Raw genomic sequence first — 21,008 nt, 5'->3', positions numbered from 1 at the left:
ACAATAAATAAGCCAAAACTATAATCAATTAATGGTTTGTTTTCCAAATGTGACTCTGGAATGTTTAATATTATAATCACTTGAATTATAGTAATAAATATTTATTAAGGGGTAGTAATATATCAACTCAGTATTCATTTTTCAAGGGACAATGACTATAGAGGAAAGACTCAGGAAAGATCATTTATACAATGTTAGATGTCAGCAAACAAGATCCCTAAATTAAGTAAGAGAAAAATTAAAAACCCCCTTAAGAACAATTCTTCAACTGTCAAATTTCTTGAGCACCTACAATTATACAGTGGCACCATTAGGTACTAGGGATACAACAATAAGCAAAGCAGAGTACTTGTACTAGATTAGGAACATTCTTTCTCCCAAAACACATATTAATACTGCTTATTAATAAGTCTAGAAATATTAGAGGTAAATAATATCTAACAAAATTTAAATAGTATCTTATGCTTTGTTTTTAGTTTATGTCCCAGTATCGTATAGAAATCATTTTTTCTTTCCCAGAGAGCACAAGCAAGGGAGGGGCAGAGAGAGGGGACAGAGGATCTGTAGTGGTCTCTGCAAGCCTGATGTGGGGCTTGAACTCACGAACTGCAAGATCATGACCTAGGCCTAAGTAAGATGCTCAAAGGAGCCACCCAGGTGCCCTTTACTAGAAATCATTGTGTTTTTTTATTTTTACTTTTTATTTTCTTTTAATGGTTATTTATTTTTGAAAGACAGACAGAGAGACAGAGTGCAAGCGGGGGAGGAACAGAGAGAGAGGGAGACACAGAATCTGAAGCAGGCTCCAGGCTCTGAGCTGTCAGCAGGGAGCCCGATGTGGGGCTCAAACTCAGGAACTGTGAGATCATGACCTGAGCCGAAGTCAAACACTTAAATGACTGAGCCACACAGGCGCCACGAATCATTCTAATTGAAGCTTCCCTCACTGTGATATTCTATTCGTCACAAAAATAAAGTGTCCTTGTCACTAGCTTATTATGAAACATCATGTGATTATGAAGTAGAAAACCTAACTGGTTCAGGACATGAATCCTTTGTAAAAATTCTGTTAATACCACTTTTTAAAAGAGTTAAACAGTGAATTTTAAGTAAATCAGACAGGTTTTTAATAAATTATCTCAAAACCACTTATAATAATATATGCATTTTATTATATACTATGGGATTCTGTCCTTACCTAGTAGACACTCTTAACACACATACTGGCACATGAGTGAAACAAATTTCTTGGATCACTTCTAACAAGTCTAATTCCTTACCAGAAACAGAGTTAACTCTGATGCTAAATAATAAAAATTTTTAAATGTGCTTATTTAATTATGACCACTGCACTTCTGACCTTTTTACCTTTGGTGCTTGCCATTTCTTTGTTCATTAAACATGACAGTCAAAATTAAGATTCATTTTAAAAATTCTTTAAAAAAACACTGTTTTTAAATACCTAGATGGCAGTGAAGAAAACTATAGGTTAGTCACTCTGAAGGCAAATTTCAAAGTCACTGTTAATTTAGTTTATCATACTAAAATACATACCACTGTAATTGGATAAAGAGGATTCTGAATTGATAGCAGAAGAACTTTGTTGCCTCCTGATGGATCATCGGTATTTCCTGGCCGAGTGATCCTTTTGCTCGTAGAATAGTTGAAAAAAGCCTGTTGACCAGCAATGTACACAGGTTCATCCGCAGCAAAGGTCACACATTCTTTGGCACTATCTATGTTTTCAAATTCCACTAGAGCCTGCCGTTTAAATGGCATCATCATAACATAGCTGAAAGGCAGATTGGGAAGGAATACCGAAAGAATAAATTCAGTTAACATTTATTCTCAATCAAGGAAAGGCAGACTCTAATAAAAATGTGTCAAATCATACAGATTAGTATTCTTCACTACCTATATTCAATGTTAGTCAATTCTTTTTTTTTTTTTAAGTTTCTTTATTCGGGGGGGGGGGGGTGCAGAGAGAGAGAGGAGGACAAAGGATCCAAAGCGTGCTGTCATCACAGAGCCTGATGTGGGGCTCCAACTCACAAACCATGAGATCACAACCTGAGCCTGTCAGACAATCAACCGACTAAGCCGCCCAGGCACCCCTAATGTTAGTTAATTCTTATAAACTGTGGTACACCAGGCAGATGGTTCATATGTGAAAGCTTATCCTCCTGTGACAGAAAGGTTTTCCATCTTTTGCCTTCCTCAAGCACAGTTCTGTCATCAGTTCCCAATGACGCCTCCCTGTTTATTCTTCAGGCTGCCACTCCCAAGCAATACTAGAAAATCTCTAGATACAGAAACCAGCGGAGATAAAACTGAACAGAAAGTTAGCAGATGGGACCTTTAACAACAGAAACTACTACCTCTACTGTATTTTCCAAATAAACAAGTGCCCACACTAATAATAACCAGGGACTATAAAATTTCGCTTATCTTACTAAAAACAAGAGAAGTAAAATATACATAGAAACAACTGCAAACCACCCAAATTTCACACAAATAATCTCTTCCAAAATATTTTTTAAATATTAAAGAATCCATGAAAAGATATTCATCAGATGATGATAATCATGGTTGTCTGTGAACAAAGAGGGTGAAGTTATTTACATTTCATTGTATACTCTTGGGGAGGAACATATTTTAACACGTGAAATGAAAAATAAAGCAATGAAGAGAGGGAGGGAAGAAAGAAATCAAAGCACATGGATCACAGCAGGGGAAATATTACGTCCTCTATTCATAAGAACAAGCGCCTTAAAAAAGGTTTTAAAATACAATTAGCACGGGTTTTATAATAGAAGGCTGCAGAAAGAACATCAGGTCAGGTACTCAGTGACAGCACTATTTCTGAATCAGGCATCTAGACCTACTGCTACCCTTTAGAAAGCAGCAAATGATTTACTAATAAGAAACAGACCACTTTGTAGCCTGGCATAGTATGTAGTTTCTTATGAATTTCACCTTTTCTCATTTATAAAATGTGAAAGACTATTGTCAAGATTATAGTTACTGAATACAAACTGCTTGCCTCACCTCATTCATCTTCATATTCTCAGAATCTAGAAACAGAGCTGACACGTAACAGGCATTCAATCAATATCTGTTGGTCTATGAGGCTTGTTAGCTCTCCCCACCCACATTGTTCAAACTTAAAGAAGCTATTGAAACAGTAAGATAAAGAATTATCAATTAGGAATATAAAATATAAATTCCAGGAGAGAAATATTATTTTTAGAAACTTCTTGATGAAGTTCTGAAGTCGTGCATACAAAAAAAACAGAAAACCCTGGAATCAGGACTATGCTAAAGAAATTAAAGAAGGAGGCGCTTGGGCGACTCAGTTGGTTGAGTGTCCAACTTCGGCTCAGGTCATGATCTCGCGTTTGCGGGTTTGAGCCCCGCATGAGGCCCTGTGCAGACAGCTCAGAGCCTGGAGCCTGCAGCCTGCTCTGGCTTCTGTGTCTCCCTCTCTCTCTGCCCCTCCCCTGCTGGTGCTCTGTCTCTCTCTCAAAAATAAGTAAACATTAAAAAATCTAAAAAAAAAAAGAACAAAAGAAATTAAAGAATAAACATTCTCCCCCCACAAATATAAGGTGGTTGAATAGCTAAATAGTATTACCAAGTAAGTATGTTAATAATGCCCTTTGATTCTTTGGAACACAGAAAATTATAAAGGTTGAAAAATAAATTTTTTATTGACCTGTCATAGACTTGGTCTTAGTGAAACTGCCTTCTATGGTAACTACAATAAGAAGTGAGCTAGAAGCACAGACTTAGAAGTGAAAAAGTGGCATCACATGAAGATAAAGAAGGGAAAACTAGAATGTTGCAGACGTTTTAGAATGCACCTAAATTATCTGTCATGTAATTTTTAAGAAATCTTGAAAAGCATATGAGGAAGATATGAGAAGAACAAAGAAAGAAAAAATAAAAGGGCTAAGGGACATGGTAGGGTCAGTGCTTTCAACTTATAACTCAAAACACATTTACTAGTATTTAAACAAAAGTTGGAGGAGGCAAAAGATTTTATTATACAAATTGGGTCCCAAAAGGTTTGTTTTAAAATATTAAACCAATATAGCTAATTATACCTACCATGCTCTCCTTTAATGGAAGGGGAAAAGGGAAGAAGAGAGAGTACATCTTTTTAAACATTCTTTTGATCCTAACAGATGAATATACTACAGAATAAAGACAACAAATATACAGAATTTTATTAGACTGACACAACCATTCTCAACATCTTATAGTTTCTCCTCAACTTCTTTCCTACGCATCTAGTTTTCAGGTATAAACCTACTCGATGTTGAACTTGGTGATGCACATTTTTATATGAGCAGTTTCTATATAATCTCTATAATCCCACACACACCACTAAAGAAATAAACAAACACAGAAAGGTTCTATAAATGCAACATTTTGAAGCAAAACACCTACTCCTCACCGGAGGCTGCTCAGGGTTCTTTCAGTTTTAACAGCAGCCACCTCTTATTCAAGATCATTTCACACAATTAAAACTCCTAGTGCACATATTTATGCCAATTAAACTTTTAATTTTACACTAATTTGTTCCAATTATTTCACGACTTTTTTATCCACAAAACTACCAATCCTGAGGGCAGAATGATGTACTATGCAAATTAACAGAATTACATTCACATATAAAACACTTTACCATGGACTAAATATCAAAAAGTATACAGGCCACTCAAAAGTGATTCACGTAAAATAAAAAAAAAAAAAAAAAAGAAGTGATTCAAATAATTCAACAACTTCCACAAATAGTTCTATTTCTTTAAAGCCGAACATTAAGATCTTGTGTCATAATTAACATAAAAATGTCAATATAGTTATGACTGCTCTAAAGTTCCCACCAGTATTTGCTCGTCGACCTGTTTTCTGACAGGACTCCAGTATCTCTTGGCTTTAAAGAAATCACTTTAAAAGCCTAAAATAAAATTACCAAATAAAAAATAAACCAGAAATAACCATCTCTTTCTAATTCCATAGGACAATGCAACCCACGGGGTTAGTCCAGTACCAACGTGCAAATCTAAATAAGGTCTAAGTTTGCTTCAATATATAATGTTCCCGACAAACTTAATTTCCAATATCCTCTTCAAATGACTAAATAGTGATGTAGTCATCTGAATGACATTTCAAGAAACGGGCTTTCCTTTGCCCATGTGGACTGCCTATTTGTACGTCCAAGAATAAACAATACGTAACAGTGGTCTCTAAGGTGCATAAGTTGAGGATAACAGGTTTGCCACGTCACCCACCTCTCTGTAAGATCATCAAAGAAATTTAAAAAGATGCCATGATGGAAGGTGTCACCTAACTCTACTATTCCTTTGAGGCAATGATTCCTTTCTGTTCGACATCTCTGCTCACTCTCTCACCATCTATTTATGCATCCTTTCAATACCCAAAACTCCACATAAATTTCCATAAAATTGAAGCAATCAAGTTATCTCAGCAAATACACTGAAATCTCTCCCCTGTTTATGTATTTTGACTTAGACTGTGTCTCTGATGCCTCTAACCAACGTATTCACCAAGGAAAAAATAAAATAAAATCAACTCTAGACTATCCATACTAATAAGAGAACAGCCGGGCACACTCCAAAAATAATTTAGAAAGAATTTTTGAGTGTCTATTTTTGGCAGTACATTCACTTTTCTGATTATATTTTCATTTGAGTCAATATTCTTAAGCATACGCTAACTATGGAAGAGAAAGGAGGAGACTGAGTGAATACAAAACACAAAAAGAAACTAGGATAAAACACTGACTTCTCATGATCTGCAGAAGAACTCCTGGTAGCACACACCTAAGGCAAATAATGCCTACCCTTCATCTACTCACTTTTAGTTGCCAATTAATTCTTAAACATTCCAAAATAAACAACAACAAATCAGTATTTAAGTACCGCTACTTGAAACTCTTAAAGATGAAGGGCGTAAACTCATTCAAACACGAAAGCAGTGTTTAACAAGGAGTCATGGACTCATTTGAAAGTCAGATGAAAGATGAAATTACCCATTTTGCATATAGCCTGGTTGGGGAGTGATAGGTGATCATGGTCCACAAAAATACATCTCTGCATCATCCCAGGAAGGAAAAAAATAAGAGGCTTAAAAGGTTCTAAAGAAATACTGTCACAGGCAAACTTAATATATACTATGGTCAAACATCAAAGCTTATATTATAGCAAGCAAGCAAGGCTTGTTTTACTATACTGTTTTCAATCTGCATGAAGTCCCTAGGGTCCTTACCATATTGTCCCAAATTTCTCCAGGGCCTCCACAAGGTCTGCTTCCACCACAGATTCACAGAGTCCTCGAACATGGACAACAGGTGAAACAGAAACTTTATGATGACTTCCACCTGCCTCCTAGCAAAAGAAAATAATTTCTAGTTAAAAATTTTAAAGGTCTAAATTGCATCTATAGTAGATTCAATTCTGCATTAAAAAGAAAACATCAAAAAAAATTCCAAACCAAACTGCATTCACAAGTTAGCAAAAGGACCTGAGAAAAAAATCACCAATTGTTAGGCATGAAAATTTAGATTTCTTAGAAGAGGGTATTTTCTCTTAATAAGAAGTACAACATAGGGGTGCCTAGATAGCTCAGGGCTAGCTCTTGGTTTCAGCTCAGCTTATGATCTCACAGTGTGGGGTTTGAGCCCCGCGTCAGGCTCTGTGCTGAAGGTGCACAGCCTGCTTGGGATTCTCTCTGTCCCTCTCTCTCCGCACCTCCCCCATTTTGCACGCACACTCTCTCTCAAAATAAATAAAAAGAAGTACAACATAAATTAATAACTTATTTCAACTGCAATAAAATCTCAGAAAAAATTTCAACAGATGCAGAGTATGCTATGACTGGAATTATATCGTATACTGATAATTTCATTACAAAATATCAAAATCTCAAGTAGTCCAAATGAACAAAAAAAAAAAATCCCAATTTAAAATGTTTCTTTAATACAAAGATTATAAACTTTATATCATCTTTTGTCCTTGTTTAATTGGTTATCTCGTTCCACACTAACTGAAAGCTACTGTGCTTACTTAAGCAGCACACTTGACAGCTTAAATTTATACAAGGTACCATCTTTGTTGATGAACAAGTAGTGCTCAAAAATGCAAGCCTTCCTGGGCTTCTCTGGAATACTCTGTATCTTTTGAGTACACCCAGGAGGTAGTTTTAAAATACACGTATATGGACTATGTATGAGAGTTATTTTGACCGTGAAAATGGCTCTATCATTTACTTATTCAAGTTCTATTTTTTTTTCCAAGTTCTATTTTTTTTTTTTTTTTTTTAAGTAGGCTCCATGCCCAGTGTGGAGCCCAATTCGGGGCCCAAACTCATGACCATAAGATCAAGACCTGCTGAGATCAAGAGTTGGATACTTAACCAACTAAGACACGCAGGCTCCCCTGAAGTTTTAGTAAGACAAAAATCTGTATTTTACAACAAGCCACTGGGCACCTCTCTTGCATCACTTCAGAAATGACTTCCATATACGATCCACACACACACACACACACACACACACATACACACACTCAAAATCTATTAAATGAAAAGTTTTTTCTCCTACAAACAGACTAATCTAAAAGCATAAATGTTTTATCATTAAAACTTAAGAATTATTTTAAGAAAATTAAATGTCTTTATGGCTATATTAAAAGACTCACCAATTTCTCTTTATAATATTATAAAGACTGTTAGAAAAATATAACAGTCCTGTGCACTGCCAATAAAAATGTTATGTCACAGTTTAAAGAGTTGATTGAAATATATAAAGTAACCATGGGACTACTCTCTTATACTATTGTCAAATTCAACAAATAAATTTAGTCCTCTGCAAATATTAATCCAATACTTGGAATTTCATTTGAATTGCTTATGCTGAGTCAAGCAGATATTCATTACATGCCACTAAGTTTGAAATAAATCATTCTGATTGTACACTATGTAACCCAACACTATTACAACCTTAACAAATGAGACTCTTTCCCTAAATGAAACTCAACAACCAAATGTGCACTGTCATTATTAAACTACTAAGCATAAATGGACAACTATACAAGAGTTCTAAATCATAGCTAAAACCTAATGTAGAGCATATATTTAAATATATTTAAAGTATAAACAACAAATTTTACTCTAAAAATAATCAAACAACAGAAGTCAAGAAATAAGACAGTCCTCTCAGTTGATCCCTAGAAATCTGCTGGCAAAGGTAAACGTGCAAAAGAAAACTTCACTGGCCAAGACAATTAAAAACGCTACTATAAAAAAATAGTGGAAGGAGGATTTCAGGTTAGGACTAAAAAGAGACAACAGGGGTGACTAGGTGGCTCAGTCGGTTGAGCGAAGGACTTCAACTCAGGTCATAATCTCACCCTTAGTGAGTTCAAGCCCTGCATGGGGCTCTTTGCTGTCAGCAATGAGCTGGCTTCAGATCCTCTATCCCCGCCTCTCTCCGTACCTCTCCTGCTCGTGCTCTCTCAAAAATAAACATTTTAAAAAAAGAGAGAGACAACAAAGGCATTATTTGAGTCTTCATTTTATAATGGATAAAAACTACTATGAAATATGTTTTAGAGACAAATGGAGAAATTTAAATAGAGATAGGATTTTATATTATGTAATAGAACTATTTATTGTCTTAGGTAACATTGTAATAGTAATGTTTATGTGATAAGAATATCCTTATTCTTAGGAAAGCTGGGATCATTTAAAGATGGACTGTCATCATGTCTCCAACTTTCACAGTTTAGGTGAAAAAATGTATATAAATATAGATATACACATATGGAGATAAAATCCCAAATGGCAAAATGTTAAAAACTGCTGAATCTAGGTGAAAGGCATATGTAATTGAATATTTCACAGAATAAAAAGTTGGGAAATTATTTTATTATGTATTTAAGGCCTATAATAAGGTATGAGGAACAATATAAATAGTCATTAACTCACCAACCACTTTAATAAATAAAACACTACCCAACAGTTGAATACATCTCCTACCTCCCTTCCCATCATGGATAGCCACTGTCTTGAATATAATGCTAAAAAAAATGACTATTTTTCAAATTGGTCTTCTCACAAAGAAATGGATCTCAGGACCAATTTTAAAATCCCTCAAAAATATCTGATTTTAATATATTATTATTTAATTACATTTCCTAAATGGAATAGCTCCAGACTTAAGTCATTCTTCAGAAGTAGGAACTTATTAAATGCAAACAATATGGTACTTAGGGGAAGATATGATTATCTCAACCTCAAGGCAGAAAACATACCTTGTATCCACTCTATTTCCCTATTTCCACTCAATTAATCTGCCATTCATAGAGATTTCTCTAATCTTTACATTATGTCCCCTTTTCTTGAACTTAAAATTTTCCCATCTTTTCTGTAGTTTAAATAAAGAAAAGAAAAAAAAAAAACAAAACCTGAAGGAGTCACATCTGAGGGACCACAAAAAAAGGAAAAAAACCCTAGGGTTGTTTCCAAATATAAAACTGATATATTAATGGTATCTTTTCAAACAATATTTTCACAACCCCCCTTTTCCCCCAATACTAAAACTTTTCTTAAATCAGTATTTTCTTATCTCTACTTATGCTTTATACTGGTGGTAAGAAATCTGCAATCTGTACAGCTTCTTTTACCTACCCTAAAGTTACCTCTTTTTTAAGCATCATACTATGTATCTGAGTCTGAAATTGGTGAATAAATGAGTATTATTTGCCCCATTGTCATATATTAACACTTTGATCATGTCTTCTCCAGTTCAACAAAGTTTTTTTTTAATCCTTTCTCATACAGAAGCCCAAAGTCCTTCCATTTCTAGGTTCCCTCTTCATCTATTTATGTCCATTACTTGTCAGACTAAAAACAGTATTCCAAATAAGCACCCAGCAAACGAAGACATGCCTGCAATTTATATACACTTTTTTTTTTTTTTTTAGTTACCCTAGTCCTTCTTTAGGCAAACTTTGTCAACTATAATGGAGGCATTATTTGGTCCCTTGGGCAGACTACCGACCAGTCTAGTCATACCATTCCAAACTCTCAGCCCCTTAAAAGTTATCTCAAGGACAAACTCCAATAATACCAATTTTCAGTGGTAATTTTGACTATTGCAGATTGAAGACTGAGCGCTACTGAAAAGAAGGGAAGCTCAGGAGGGTATAAGTGAAGTTTCCGAGAGGAATGAGAAGGGCCCGTTAACGCCTCTTCACATAGTAAAATAAATGTAACTGGCAAAGGCCAGGCACAATGTCCTTATTAGGCTTTTTTGTTTTCCCAACATCTCCATGCCCAACACATGCTTAACAGCATAACACTTGCTCAACAGCAACTGAACAACCTTCTTCTGCCCTCTCAGAATTATAAAAAAGACCAAACTCAAGTTCAATCATTCATCCCCCAACACCAGACACAGAACTACTGCCAAGTGCTTATCCAGCTTCTCCTTAAACACTTCCAGTGACAGGAAACATACTACTCATGAGACAATCCATTATATTTTTAGAAAATTCTTCATATGTATCCAAATCTGTCTCCTTGTAGCTTTGTATCCAAAATGGTCTTTGAAGTCAGACCAGTGTTCGAATCTTTGGACATTCACTGGCTCCAGTGATCTTGAGCTAATTGCCTTTTTGAGCCTCAGTTTCACTATTAAAAAAAAAAAAAAATCCTTATCATGTAAGATTACACTAAATGGAACAAAAATAAAGTGTCTAGTACAGTGCAAGATGGAGTTATTAAGGGTTCAAGAAATATTGGGGCACCTGGGTGGCTCAGCCGGTTGAGCATCCTCAGGTCATGATCTCACACTCCGTGAGTTCGAGCCCCGCATCGGGCTCTGTGCTGACAGCTCAGAGCCTGGAGCCTGCCCCAGATTCTGTGTCTCCCTCTCTCTGCCCCTCCCCTGCTCATGCTCTGTCTCTGTCTCAAAAATAAGTAATAAAAACATAAAAAAAAAAAAAAGGAAATATTAAATGGCACCCTTACCCTTATCTACATTTCCCTCTTCTACATGACAAACCTCCAATTATTTGTCATGATTTCTCAAACCACACCTAAATAAACCCTAGAGGCTAAATATCCCCCTTGCCCCACCCCCATTCTTGTCATTCCTCTTATAATGTGATTTCAAGTGTCTTTTTCTATTCTAGTAATCATTCTCTGGATGCATTAGAATTCATCAAGATTAAAAAAAAAAAAAAGAATTTATCAATATTATACCAAAAAATGAATACAGTATTTCTAGGTGTTAAGGTTTTCCCTTTTACTTTGGATACTGCATATAGACCAAGGAAAAAGCAGTTTTAAGGGACAGCTGAAAATATCTTTTAACCCACGCTATGCTTAGAGTTAACTACATAATTTTTCTTACTAAATTAAACTAAACAATCACATCTCTTCGTCTCTTTCTTTTTTTAAAGAAACAATACAGCAGATCCAAAATATGAGAAATCCTTTCATTTTCTTACCTAAGTTTTCAGGTACACTTGATCCCATAACAGAGCAAAATTAAAAAGAACAGCCATACCATTCAAATAACTTTTTAAAAAATAACCTTTACTTTTTTACTCATGCAGCAGGGATTCTCTGGTTTTGCCTACCCAGATCCCCTTCCCCCTTCTTCTGGTTAAACACATACACAACCCTGAACTCTGTATTATTCCACTGGTATTTTCAATCACACAGTCATGCCTATCCAACTTCAGAAGTAGCCCAGTGATTAGCTGCAGGGCTAGGGAAGCTAAAAAGTGTTGATCAGAAGGGATAAATATGGGCACCGGGGAGAGGAGAAGAGTATTCTCTATTTGCTAGCTTTAAAAATTGCAAGTCTAGTTTTATAACTACATGGAGGAAATAGAGCATATAGAATCAAGTTTCAGTGACATCATCTAAATCCCTAGATCCAGCCATGCCTGAAACCGCGACCACAACTTAGCTTTCTCAGTTACACGGGCCAACTTTTTGTTTTGCTTAAGCTCACCTGAATTGTTGCTGTGGCTGAAACTACAAGCTTTGAAAGGTGTATTCAATTTCAGAGGCAAAAAAAAAAAAAAAAAAGGCATTAAATGACGTAGAGTCACAGATTTTTAGATATGGAATTTTTAAAATTAATTTATTTTGAGGGAAAGAAAAAGAGAACTCAAGCCAGGAAGGGGCAGAGAGAGAGAGAGACAGAGAGAATCTCAACCAGGCTCTGCACCATCAGCGCAGAGCCCAACTTGGGGCTCAAATCTACAAACTGTGAGATCATGACTGGAGCCGAAATCAAGAGACCAATGCTTAACCAACTGAGACACCCCGGCACCCCTGGAATTTTTTTTTTCTTTACTTTTATAAACCCATCACAGACAACAGCACCTGGCACATACAAGGGGCTCAAGTATTGTTTTTTGATGAATTAAGAGATCACAGTGATCATCTGATCCAACCTCCTCATGATGGTTGAGTTCCAGAGAGGTTAAGTCACAAAGCATGTTGTTGGTAGCAGAACCAAAACACCTGCCTTGGTTGGGCTTATAGGTCCATTAAAAAGCTCTTTTCATTGTATGTACTAACACGAAGAAATGTAGTCACTTGTTAAAACCAAAAGATAACAAAACCTACTACCTTTCTCTTCTTTCCTAATACAAGCCCTGAAAATCCTCACAACAGCAGCATAGCTAGAGACAGAGGACATTTATTGCTATAGAAGCCTTAAAAATTAAAACTCTGGCGCTTACCTCCAGGGCACACACATCCTTTAGCTTTTTCATTCCCCAGGGTGTATTTACTATGCTCACTGTCAGCCTCTAAACTTTTCCTGTGGGAACTAAGCTAACAAAGTGACCTCACCTTATCCCCCATCCCGTATTCATCTAATAAACCATCATTAATATTCCTATACATCTCTGTAATTCAGATCCTTAAAGTATAATAGTGTATCTTAAATTCAAACTAGCTCCTCCACATAATGTATATCGCTAAGAAATCCTAGGATCTACGTTTTTATCATGACATTTTGCCATCTTACAAGTCTATTTATTAAACATTGAGAAACTTAAATTTTCATCTCATCGGCAAACAAGCCACTTTAACAATCTGATTTGCCTGTTTACTCACTAGCAGAAGACAGTAAAAAAAAAAAAAAACTTGAAAGTCTCCAAAATGAATTAGCATTCCATAAATTTTTATTGATATCAGTCTTTATATAAGCAGATCTTTCTAGGTAACCTCTCAATTTAATTCTTCAATTGGTTTCACCAAGTAAAGCCCTAATATTTGAAGTCAAGCTGCTTTCTAAAAAATAAACAGATATAGAAATTTACTATTCATATGATCTTGAAGATTGAAGGTCATGACTTCTAAATTTAAGACCACCACTTACTCCACAAGAATAAAGTAACTTATAATACACAGCACAAACTTTCATAATCTAGCTTTGTTCAACAATGCAGCACAGTGAGTCTGAAACACTCTAGGAATTTCTGGTCTTCAAATTAAGTACCAGAAGACATAAATTTGAAGAGTCTTATTTCTCATATCCGAACTACTAACTCACTTCTCTATACACCTTAACACATCATGATCATTCACAGTGATCAATTCATCTTTAACTTAGGAGCATTTGTAGAAACATGGCTTTTCTTAAATACTTTCTTTCCTCTTTACATCTAATTAATAGATTAAATTAATAGATTAAATAGATTAAAGCACTCATGGAAACTTAATTATCAAAAGCTAAATAATGTAAATCCTTGAAGACTTACTTTGCACTTGACAAACCTCCAACTGAGTTGAAAAGATTGCCCATCATTGTACCTAATCTGCATTTGCTGTTATTTAACAGTTTGACCACAAAGTATTTCTTCTCTGGCTGGACTGTCGGACAACTGAGGTTGAGCCAAAACCATTTCAGTTAGATAAATTACCATACTTCTGGCTGATGACGCACTAGACGTTAAACTTTTATCCAGGGAATGCCTATCCTAATAAAATTTTATTATGTACAGGTTTCCATAGTTGCAATAATTTCAAAATAGTACCAAAATCACATGAAGAAAAAGGTTTAAACACAGGAAAAATAAGCCTTCATTAGATTTCACAGTCCAGCACTGCTCCTACTGTTAAAAGCAATTCACACTCTGAGAAACAAAATAGCAGTAAATAAACAAAAATTAAAATTTATAACTCAATCTGCATTTATTAGATCCTGCCTGGGTAATTTAAAAGCTGCATTACATTAATCACTGAATTACAACTTCAGGTATAGAAAGGCTCAACTTTTATACTAAAAGAACTCAAGACTAGGGGTGAATTGACTTTCCCAAAGGCACACAGATATGCGAGCTAGGACTCCTGACTCTCCCCAAGCCCTGACAAGTACTATTTCCACTGCCAGATACCATCCACTTTGGATATATTAAGCATATATTATTTTCTTCCCAACATGCAAAATAATCTATTGCCTTAATGTTTAATCTGTTTCTCAAAAAATATTTTTTTTCATTAAAGAATTTAGGTATCTTTCCAACACACTTAAGACATTTCATGCTACTGCACAAAAAACTCAAGACTTGTGGCAAAAGAAATACTTTGACCCTTCTAAAAGATCAGTTACAATATTCCTGTTTCCAAACTTCCACAATGGAACTGGCTTTGAACTGAAACATTTAGAAGACATGCATTTTTTAATGCGTAAGCCCAAGATACATTTTGAGTATGCCAAATACCTAGGCACAAAAATCAAGTCATACATATCTAGCTACAAGGAAACATTAACTTAGAGGAAGAAAAAGTTCCTTTTTTCTAATGTGTTGAAACCTATGTCACAGCTTCAAATTGGGAAACTAACGTTGGTAACTACTGACCAGAATTTTTTTTATATAAAAATTCAAATAGCTAGGGGCACTGGGTGGCTCAGCCGGTTGGGCACCAGAGTCTAGATTTCAGCTCCGATCGGATCGTGATCCCTCGGGTTTGTTTGGGATTCTCTCTCTCCCTCTCTTTGCCCCTCCCCCCCCCCCACTCTACTCTGTATCTCAAGATAAATATTTTTTAAAAATTCAAATACCTAAAAAGCTTATCATTGGCCTCTTATAAAGGGTGAAAAACATTTTAATAGAATATATGTGTACATTTTCTTAAATTTCAGGAAAAGTCTCCTTTCAAAAAATCAATTAAAATGTGTCACGTGTTTAAAAGACATCTAAACCGCTAACACATATGAAGTACACCAAAAAAGGGGAAAGACTTTTGCTTTGCTTTGTTTCCTTAAAGTCTCCATGCAACTGAAGCTGAGTTACTACTTGCGGCGGATAAGACGATTTTCACATTCCTTCTGCCTCCAGCTAACGTTTCTGATAAGAGCAACAAGAATCTAGGAAGGTGTGTTTAATCCAATTCCGAGCTCAGTCCTTCCTTTCGTGGGGCAAATTTGGAATAAGCCGTCCATGAACTGTGGTGATTTTAAGATTTGTTTTACTTGAAACTAAGGGTGGTGTTCACACCTACCAACACTTGTTTTTTTGACCGAAGAGCTAAGATCTGTACTGAGCAATAATCCTAAAACTGGGTAGCAAAGCATGCGCACCATGCCTGCCAAGAGTAAAAATTTTGAAGTAAGACCTCCAGGCGAACTAGGGTGTGAGCTCCAGGGCGTAATTTGTCATTCAGTTACGGCTCTGCTCAGGACCCAGGTGAAGAGAGACCCCGGCGGAACCGACGCAACAACCATCCTGCGACCGTGACCAGCGCGCAGATGCTGCGGGCACAGGGGCAGAAGGGAGCGGGGCGTCCCGACGCCGGCCAGCAGCCGGAGGAGTTGAACTAACAAAGAGCTTATCGCGCACCGAAGCCCCCCGGGAGCGGAAGCAACGCCGCCCCGCCGCCCCCGCCGGGCTACCCTCCCCAAGTTCAGGGCCGGCAGACGACTCGCACGCGGGGCCTGCAGCCAGGCCGGAGCCGGGTTCGCGGTCGGGATGCGGGAAACAGGCAGGGAAAAGAATAAAAACCCCGAAGAGAAGAAAGAGCCGGCGCTTCCCGACGCGGCCAGCGCAGCAGCAGAGGGCAACGAGGCGCGCGGAAGGCCCCGGGGCCGAGTCCCCCGCCGCTCGGCCCTGCTTCCCAGGGAGCCGCCAGGCACAGCGGACAGGGCGCCGCGCTTTGTTACCGGCTGTGAGAAGCTCCGGCCGCCGCCGCCGCCGCCGCCATCGCCCCCGCCCCGGGGCGTCGCTTCCCGGCGGTTCTCGCCTTCCTCAGCCGAGTAGTCGATCTCCCCCTCCTCGGTCTTAAGGCGCTTGGCCTGGCTCTCGTACTCGCGGTCCTCCTCGTACGCCTCCCTGGGAGAGGATGAGGAGGAGGACATGGCGGCGGCCGGAGGGACCGGCGGGCAAGCGGGTGGGGGTGGCGGCGGGGCGCGGGCCTCGGACGCCGCCGGCCAGTCCCCGCCACTGGCCGCGTCTCTTCAGCGAAGGTCTGCGCTGCCGGGCCGTCCGCGGGGGCCAGGCGCCCAGGAGCCAGTGGGGGTGCACAGATCGGGCGGGATGAGGGGGCGCCCCGGGAGGAGGCTCCGGAGCGGCCGCTCCCCTTTATTACGGAGCCAACATTCAGCCTCTCCCTCCTCCTCCTCCTCCGTCTTCGCTCCCAGCCCGGGGGAGCGAATCTAAGGATGGGGACGCGACTGTGGCTTCCGGTCTTCCCTCCTCCCCTAATCCGCTCCCCGCCGCCCAGGCCGAGCCTCCGCCCCCGCCTTAGCTGCCGCCGCGCAGGATCGAATCCAGCCGCAGCCCGCGGGAAGCGCCCCTCAGCCTGGGTCCTGCTCCCTATTGGCAGGGGGAAAAGTCGACCAGGCTTCCAATTGGTTGCAAGGGCTGTTCGTCAAGTGCCGCCCACGGCTCGGCCTCGCCGCCCCCCCCCCTCCCTGCGCCGTGTGAACTCGCCGCTGGCCTGCCAGTCCCGAGCGCGCGACGTCCGCAGCGCGCTGTCCGGGAGCCGTTGCTGCCCGGCGGCCGTTAACGTTGTTCGGCTCCCCCGAAGCCAGGCGCTGAGTGAACCCGGGTGGTGACGAGGCGTGCAGTGAAGCCAGGGCTGCGGGTGTTAACCGCCCTCCCGCTAATTTAAATGCTTTTATTACTTCTCTTCAGAAGAGAATGAGGAAGACCTCTAAAATCCCTGCAGATAGACCTCGCACAGCCCTTAAAACTACAGAGGCTGAGGGGAGGAAAGGGTTTGGAACCATCAAAAGTAGCCTTCTAGGAAGAAGCCTTATGTGGTGTTCAAAATCTGATAAAAGTGGGTGCACCCTGTCCGCCCCTAACTAGGTATTCGAGAACAGCAGCCCACATTTCCATTTAGCAAGGTGCCAGTCAGAAGAAGACGCTCCACATGGGTGAATGTCAGTTTGATCACTTAACACTCATTTGTCATCTAGACCCTTCTTTCCTGACAGTTATAAGGGACTGGTCTATAAGTTCCTGCTCCAGTTAAATGTTTTAAATCTCCCATATAATATGCCATGCTTCTTCCCAGCCCTTTCCTTTCGGGATGATCTGTTTATTTCACATCATTTATTCTTGAAAGATACATACAAAAGCCTATCAAAACCCTTCAGGCCACAGCTCACTTCCTCTGTGGAGCCCTGAGGATTCTTCCAAGCTTCTGGTTGCTGTTTTCTCTTTTTGCAACAAGGCCCTTTTATACTTAACCTCCTAGAGTGTTCTAGAAACGCTGGAAGACGAACTTTGCTCTTTTCATCTTTGCAAATCCAGTTCCTGTGCAGACCCCTGGCACAAGTTAGGTACTCAGCAATGCTGAATGAGTGATTCCTAGGAAATAAAGGTCCAGTATCTTTCAGGAGAGAAACTGGAAAATCTAGCCCAACCTAACTGCCCTCTGTGACTTAACCCTTGGAGGATTGTCTAGGATCAGGAGTCACTTGAGTGTTTCCATTGTCCTTGTCCCTCAGATGCTCCCCTAAATGTGGCTCTTCCTTTCCTAACCATGTGGATTGTTTCCTCCTCCAGCCTAGTTCTCTCATTTCCAAGGTTACTTCCTCCAAATAAGCCGTTTTTATTTATTGCTGGCAATGCTTTAACATATACTATTTTATGTTTTATAATTTACACTGCCTGTCATTTTGGAAAACAATTGCAAGTTTTTCACAGCACCATACAGCTTATAATCAGACACTTGCGCAGTTGCAAGTGTCTACTGACAAAATAGAACAATAAAAAATTTTAGAAATGTATTTTTTAAATTAAGATAGAATGGAAGTGGACAGAAGAAATATCAAAGGGGGGAGCTGCAGTGCTAGCTACAGAGCAGAAATATTATTGGCAGAGCACTGCGAAGAATGAGAAGAGCCAAAAGGAAGGCCTTATACAAACTTTCCAAATATTTCATAGTAATGGTGAAAATGTTTTTAATTCTCAAAACCTACCTCCAACCCGTAGATTATACCAAGTTAAAATGCAGGTCTCACACCAATCCATAAGGAAACCCAGCCTTACTGAACTTTGTTGCTATACTGTTTACTAAGAGAGGGTAGGAATCAATATGTACCAGCATGAAACTTCATCTTTTGATGAATAGCTCACATCAAACTGTTAAGTAACAAAACAAAACAAAACAAAACAAAAACTAAGAAGTAAAAATGTAGAAAGCATGTTTAAAAAACATAGATCAGTATGTTGGCCATGGGTTATCTGTGAGCTTGTTGCTGATGAGTTGTTCAGTGACAATAAGTCCTTCGATAAGGAAAATGCTAGCTAGCTCATCATTCTACCATGAGAAGAGCTAAAGAAGGAGGGCATAAATTATACTCTGCATGGTTTAACTTAGATGAAATAAAGAAATTACTTGCTATCCAGTAGCCAGAAATGCCTAAGAAACCCAGAAACAGCTCCTAAATGCCATGACTTTCTGGAATTTCTGTTGCAGGACACATAGCTTCAGTCTTTTGGCTGATTGTCTAAATGTTTGATTGGATTGGCCGCTGTTGATTAGGGTAAGAAGCAGCCTTGAACTACCATTGCCACAACTCAGAGTGGATTCAGGGGTTATACTAGAGTGAGAGACAAGTCCAGAAGAGCCCTGGGGAAATCGATAGTCAAGGTCCTTTATCTAACCCCGAATTGCCCTTTAGTTTTAAATCTCCATGCTGACTATGTAATTTATAAGATACTGTGCCAGGTGATGAAGGGACCAGAAAACTATATGAGATGGTCTTTGCCTTCTCAAAGCTTGCAATCAAGTCGAGGAAACAAGGCACATGTAATATACATGCAGTAATAATTACAGCCATTTACAATGTGCCAGGCACTGTGTGAACCACTGTTAAGGGCCATGTGAACAAATACTGACAGAAGCCCTCTAACAGGCATTATTATTGCTATGCCCATTGTATGATTAAAAAAAAAAAGTGTAGGAAGGGTTAAGGGACCTGCCCTAGAGACAAAGTAAACCAGAGAGCCGGTATTAGAACCCAAGCAATCTGATTCCAAAGCCAGTATACTTCATCAAGAAGAATGATTGAATTATTACATTTTTTTTACTGCCATCAGAACACAGATCTTATAGTCTTTTATCACGATGCTAATTTATTCGCTAATTTCTTTTTTTTTTTTAATTTTCTTTTTTTAACGTTTATTTTTGAGACAGGGAGAGACAGCATGAACGGGGGAGGGTCAGAGACAGAGGGAGACACAGAATCTGAAACAGGCTCCAGGCTCTGAGCTGTCAGCACAGAGCCTGACACGGGGCTCGAACTCACAGACCACGAGATCATGACCTGAGCCAAAGTCAGATGCTTAACCAACTGAGCCACCCAGGCACCCCTTATTCGCCATTTTCTACCAGGGCTTATGCAGGTGTATGTCTAGAAAGAGGTGAATAGATTATAATTTTCACCATTTTCATTGGTATAAGGAAATTCAATTTGCCTCCATAAGAAATTACAAATATAATACACTGTTTTAGTATCTTTTTTTTAATGTTTATTTATTTATTTTGAGAGAGAGTGTGTGTGTGTGTGTGTGTGTGTGTGTGTGAGAGAGAGAGAGAGAGAGAGAGAGAAGGGGGGAGGGACAGAGAGAATCCCAAGCAGGTTCCATGCTGTTTAGTGCAGAGCCCAACACAGGGCTCAAACTTGGGGTTTGAACTCATGAACCATGAGATCATGATCTGAGCTGAAACCAAGAGTCGGACACTTAACTGACTGAGCCACCCAGATGCCCCAATTTAATGTTCATTTATAAATTTAATTTCTATAGAAAAAGGCTCAAAAATCATGAGAAAAGTATCACAATCTTATGATGGATACCTCATTTGAACCAGAGATGCAAATTGTGAACTTTTCATGCCCAAACTCAATTTTCAATATTGCTGCTATTTTTTAAAACTTTTTAAAGTTTTATTTATTTATTTTGAGAGAGACAGAGAGAACATGAGCAGGGAGGGGCAGAGAAAGAGGGAGAATCCCAGTCAATTAGTTCCTATGAAATCAATTAGTTCCCATGAAACTTTGTCAAATCCAGAATGTTTGTGATGATACCACTGCCATGTTTCACAGAGATCCCCAAGAAAGGGCACTGTGGTGCTGTTACCCAGGCTAGTCCCTTTAATTTGATCCACTTTTGGTTTGTTAGGGTCAAAAGAAGCCACTGTTCCAAGAGGATGCACCCCGCAGGAAGCGCCCCGAGCACTATTAGCTCACTGTGTAGTCAAGTGTAACCACAGTGGTATTCTTTTTCAGTTGCTATCATCATGCACATCTCCTTTGGGGCTAGAACTACAACCATGTTTGGCCTCTTTAAAAATAAATAAATAAATAAATAACAATCTGTGATAAGTCAGCAAAAATAAAATAGATTAACCTTACAGAACTAGCACATATACCAAATAATGATAGGTAAAGTTCAGATTCTTGTTATAGCCACTTAGTCTTAGAAATAATACTTAAA

At 38.8% G+C, this 21,008-nt stretch overlaps 2 protein-coding genes across 3 annotated transcripts in view; one reads left to right on the top strand and one right to left on the bottom strand.

Annotated features, from left to right (window-relative positions):
- The window catches only part of HNRNPLL (heterogeneous nuclear ribonucleoprotein L like), a 37,687-nt gene extending 20,891 nt beyond the window's left edge, over positions 1–16,796 (bottom strand). The window contains exons 1-3 of one of the 2 annotated variants that reach the window (XM_027033587.2): positions 16,220–16,796; positions 6,295–6,413; positions 1,555–1,792 (exon numbers count right to left, since the gene is read on the bottom strand). In XM_027033587.2, coding sequence (XP_026889388.1) covers positions 1,555–1,792; positions 6,295–6,413; positions 16,220–16,414 — 552 coding nt within the window. In that variant the 5' untranslated portion in view covers positions 16,415–16,796. The remainder of the gene's footprint in view (positions 1–1,554; positions 1,793–6,294; positions 6,414–16,219) is intronic. The other variant, XM_027033586.2, reaches the window with a different exon arrangement.
- Positions 15,396–21,008, top strand: part of GALM (galactose mutarotase) — a 117,076-nt gene continuing 111,463 nt past the window's right edge. Inside the window, exon 1 of the mRNA XM_053201010.1 lies at positions 15,396–16,041. Coding sequence (XP_053056985.1) covers positions 16,029–16,041 — 13 coding nt within the window. The 5' untranslated portion in view covers positions 15,396–16,028. The remainder of the gene's footprint in view (positions 16,042–21,008) is intronic.

This window comes from Acinonyx jubatus, chromosome A3 (genome assembly GCF_027475565.1).
Source record: "Acinonyx jubatus isolate Ajub_Pintada_27869175 chromosome A3, VMU_Ajub_asm_v1.0, whole genome shotgun sequence".
Classification (NCBI taxonomy): domain Eukaryota; kingdom Metazoa; phylum Chordata; class Mammalia; order Carnivora; family Felidae; genus Acinonyx; species Acinonyx jubatus.
Note: the sequence above shows the minus strand (reverse complement) of the source record. Positions and strands in the feature narration are given on the sequence as shown.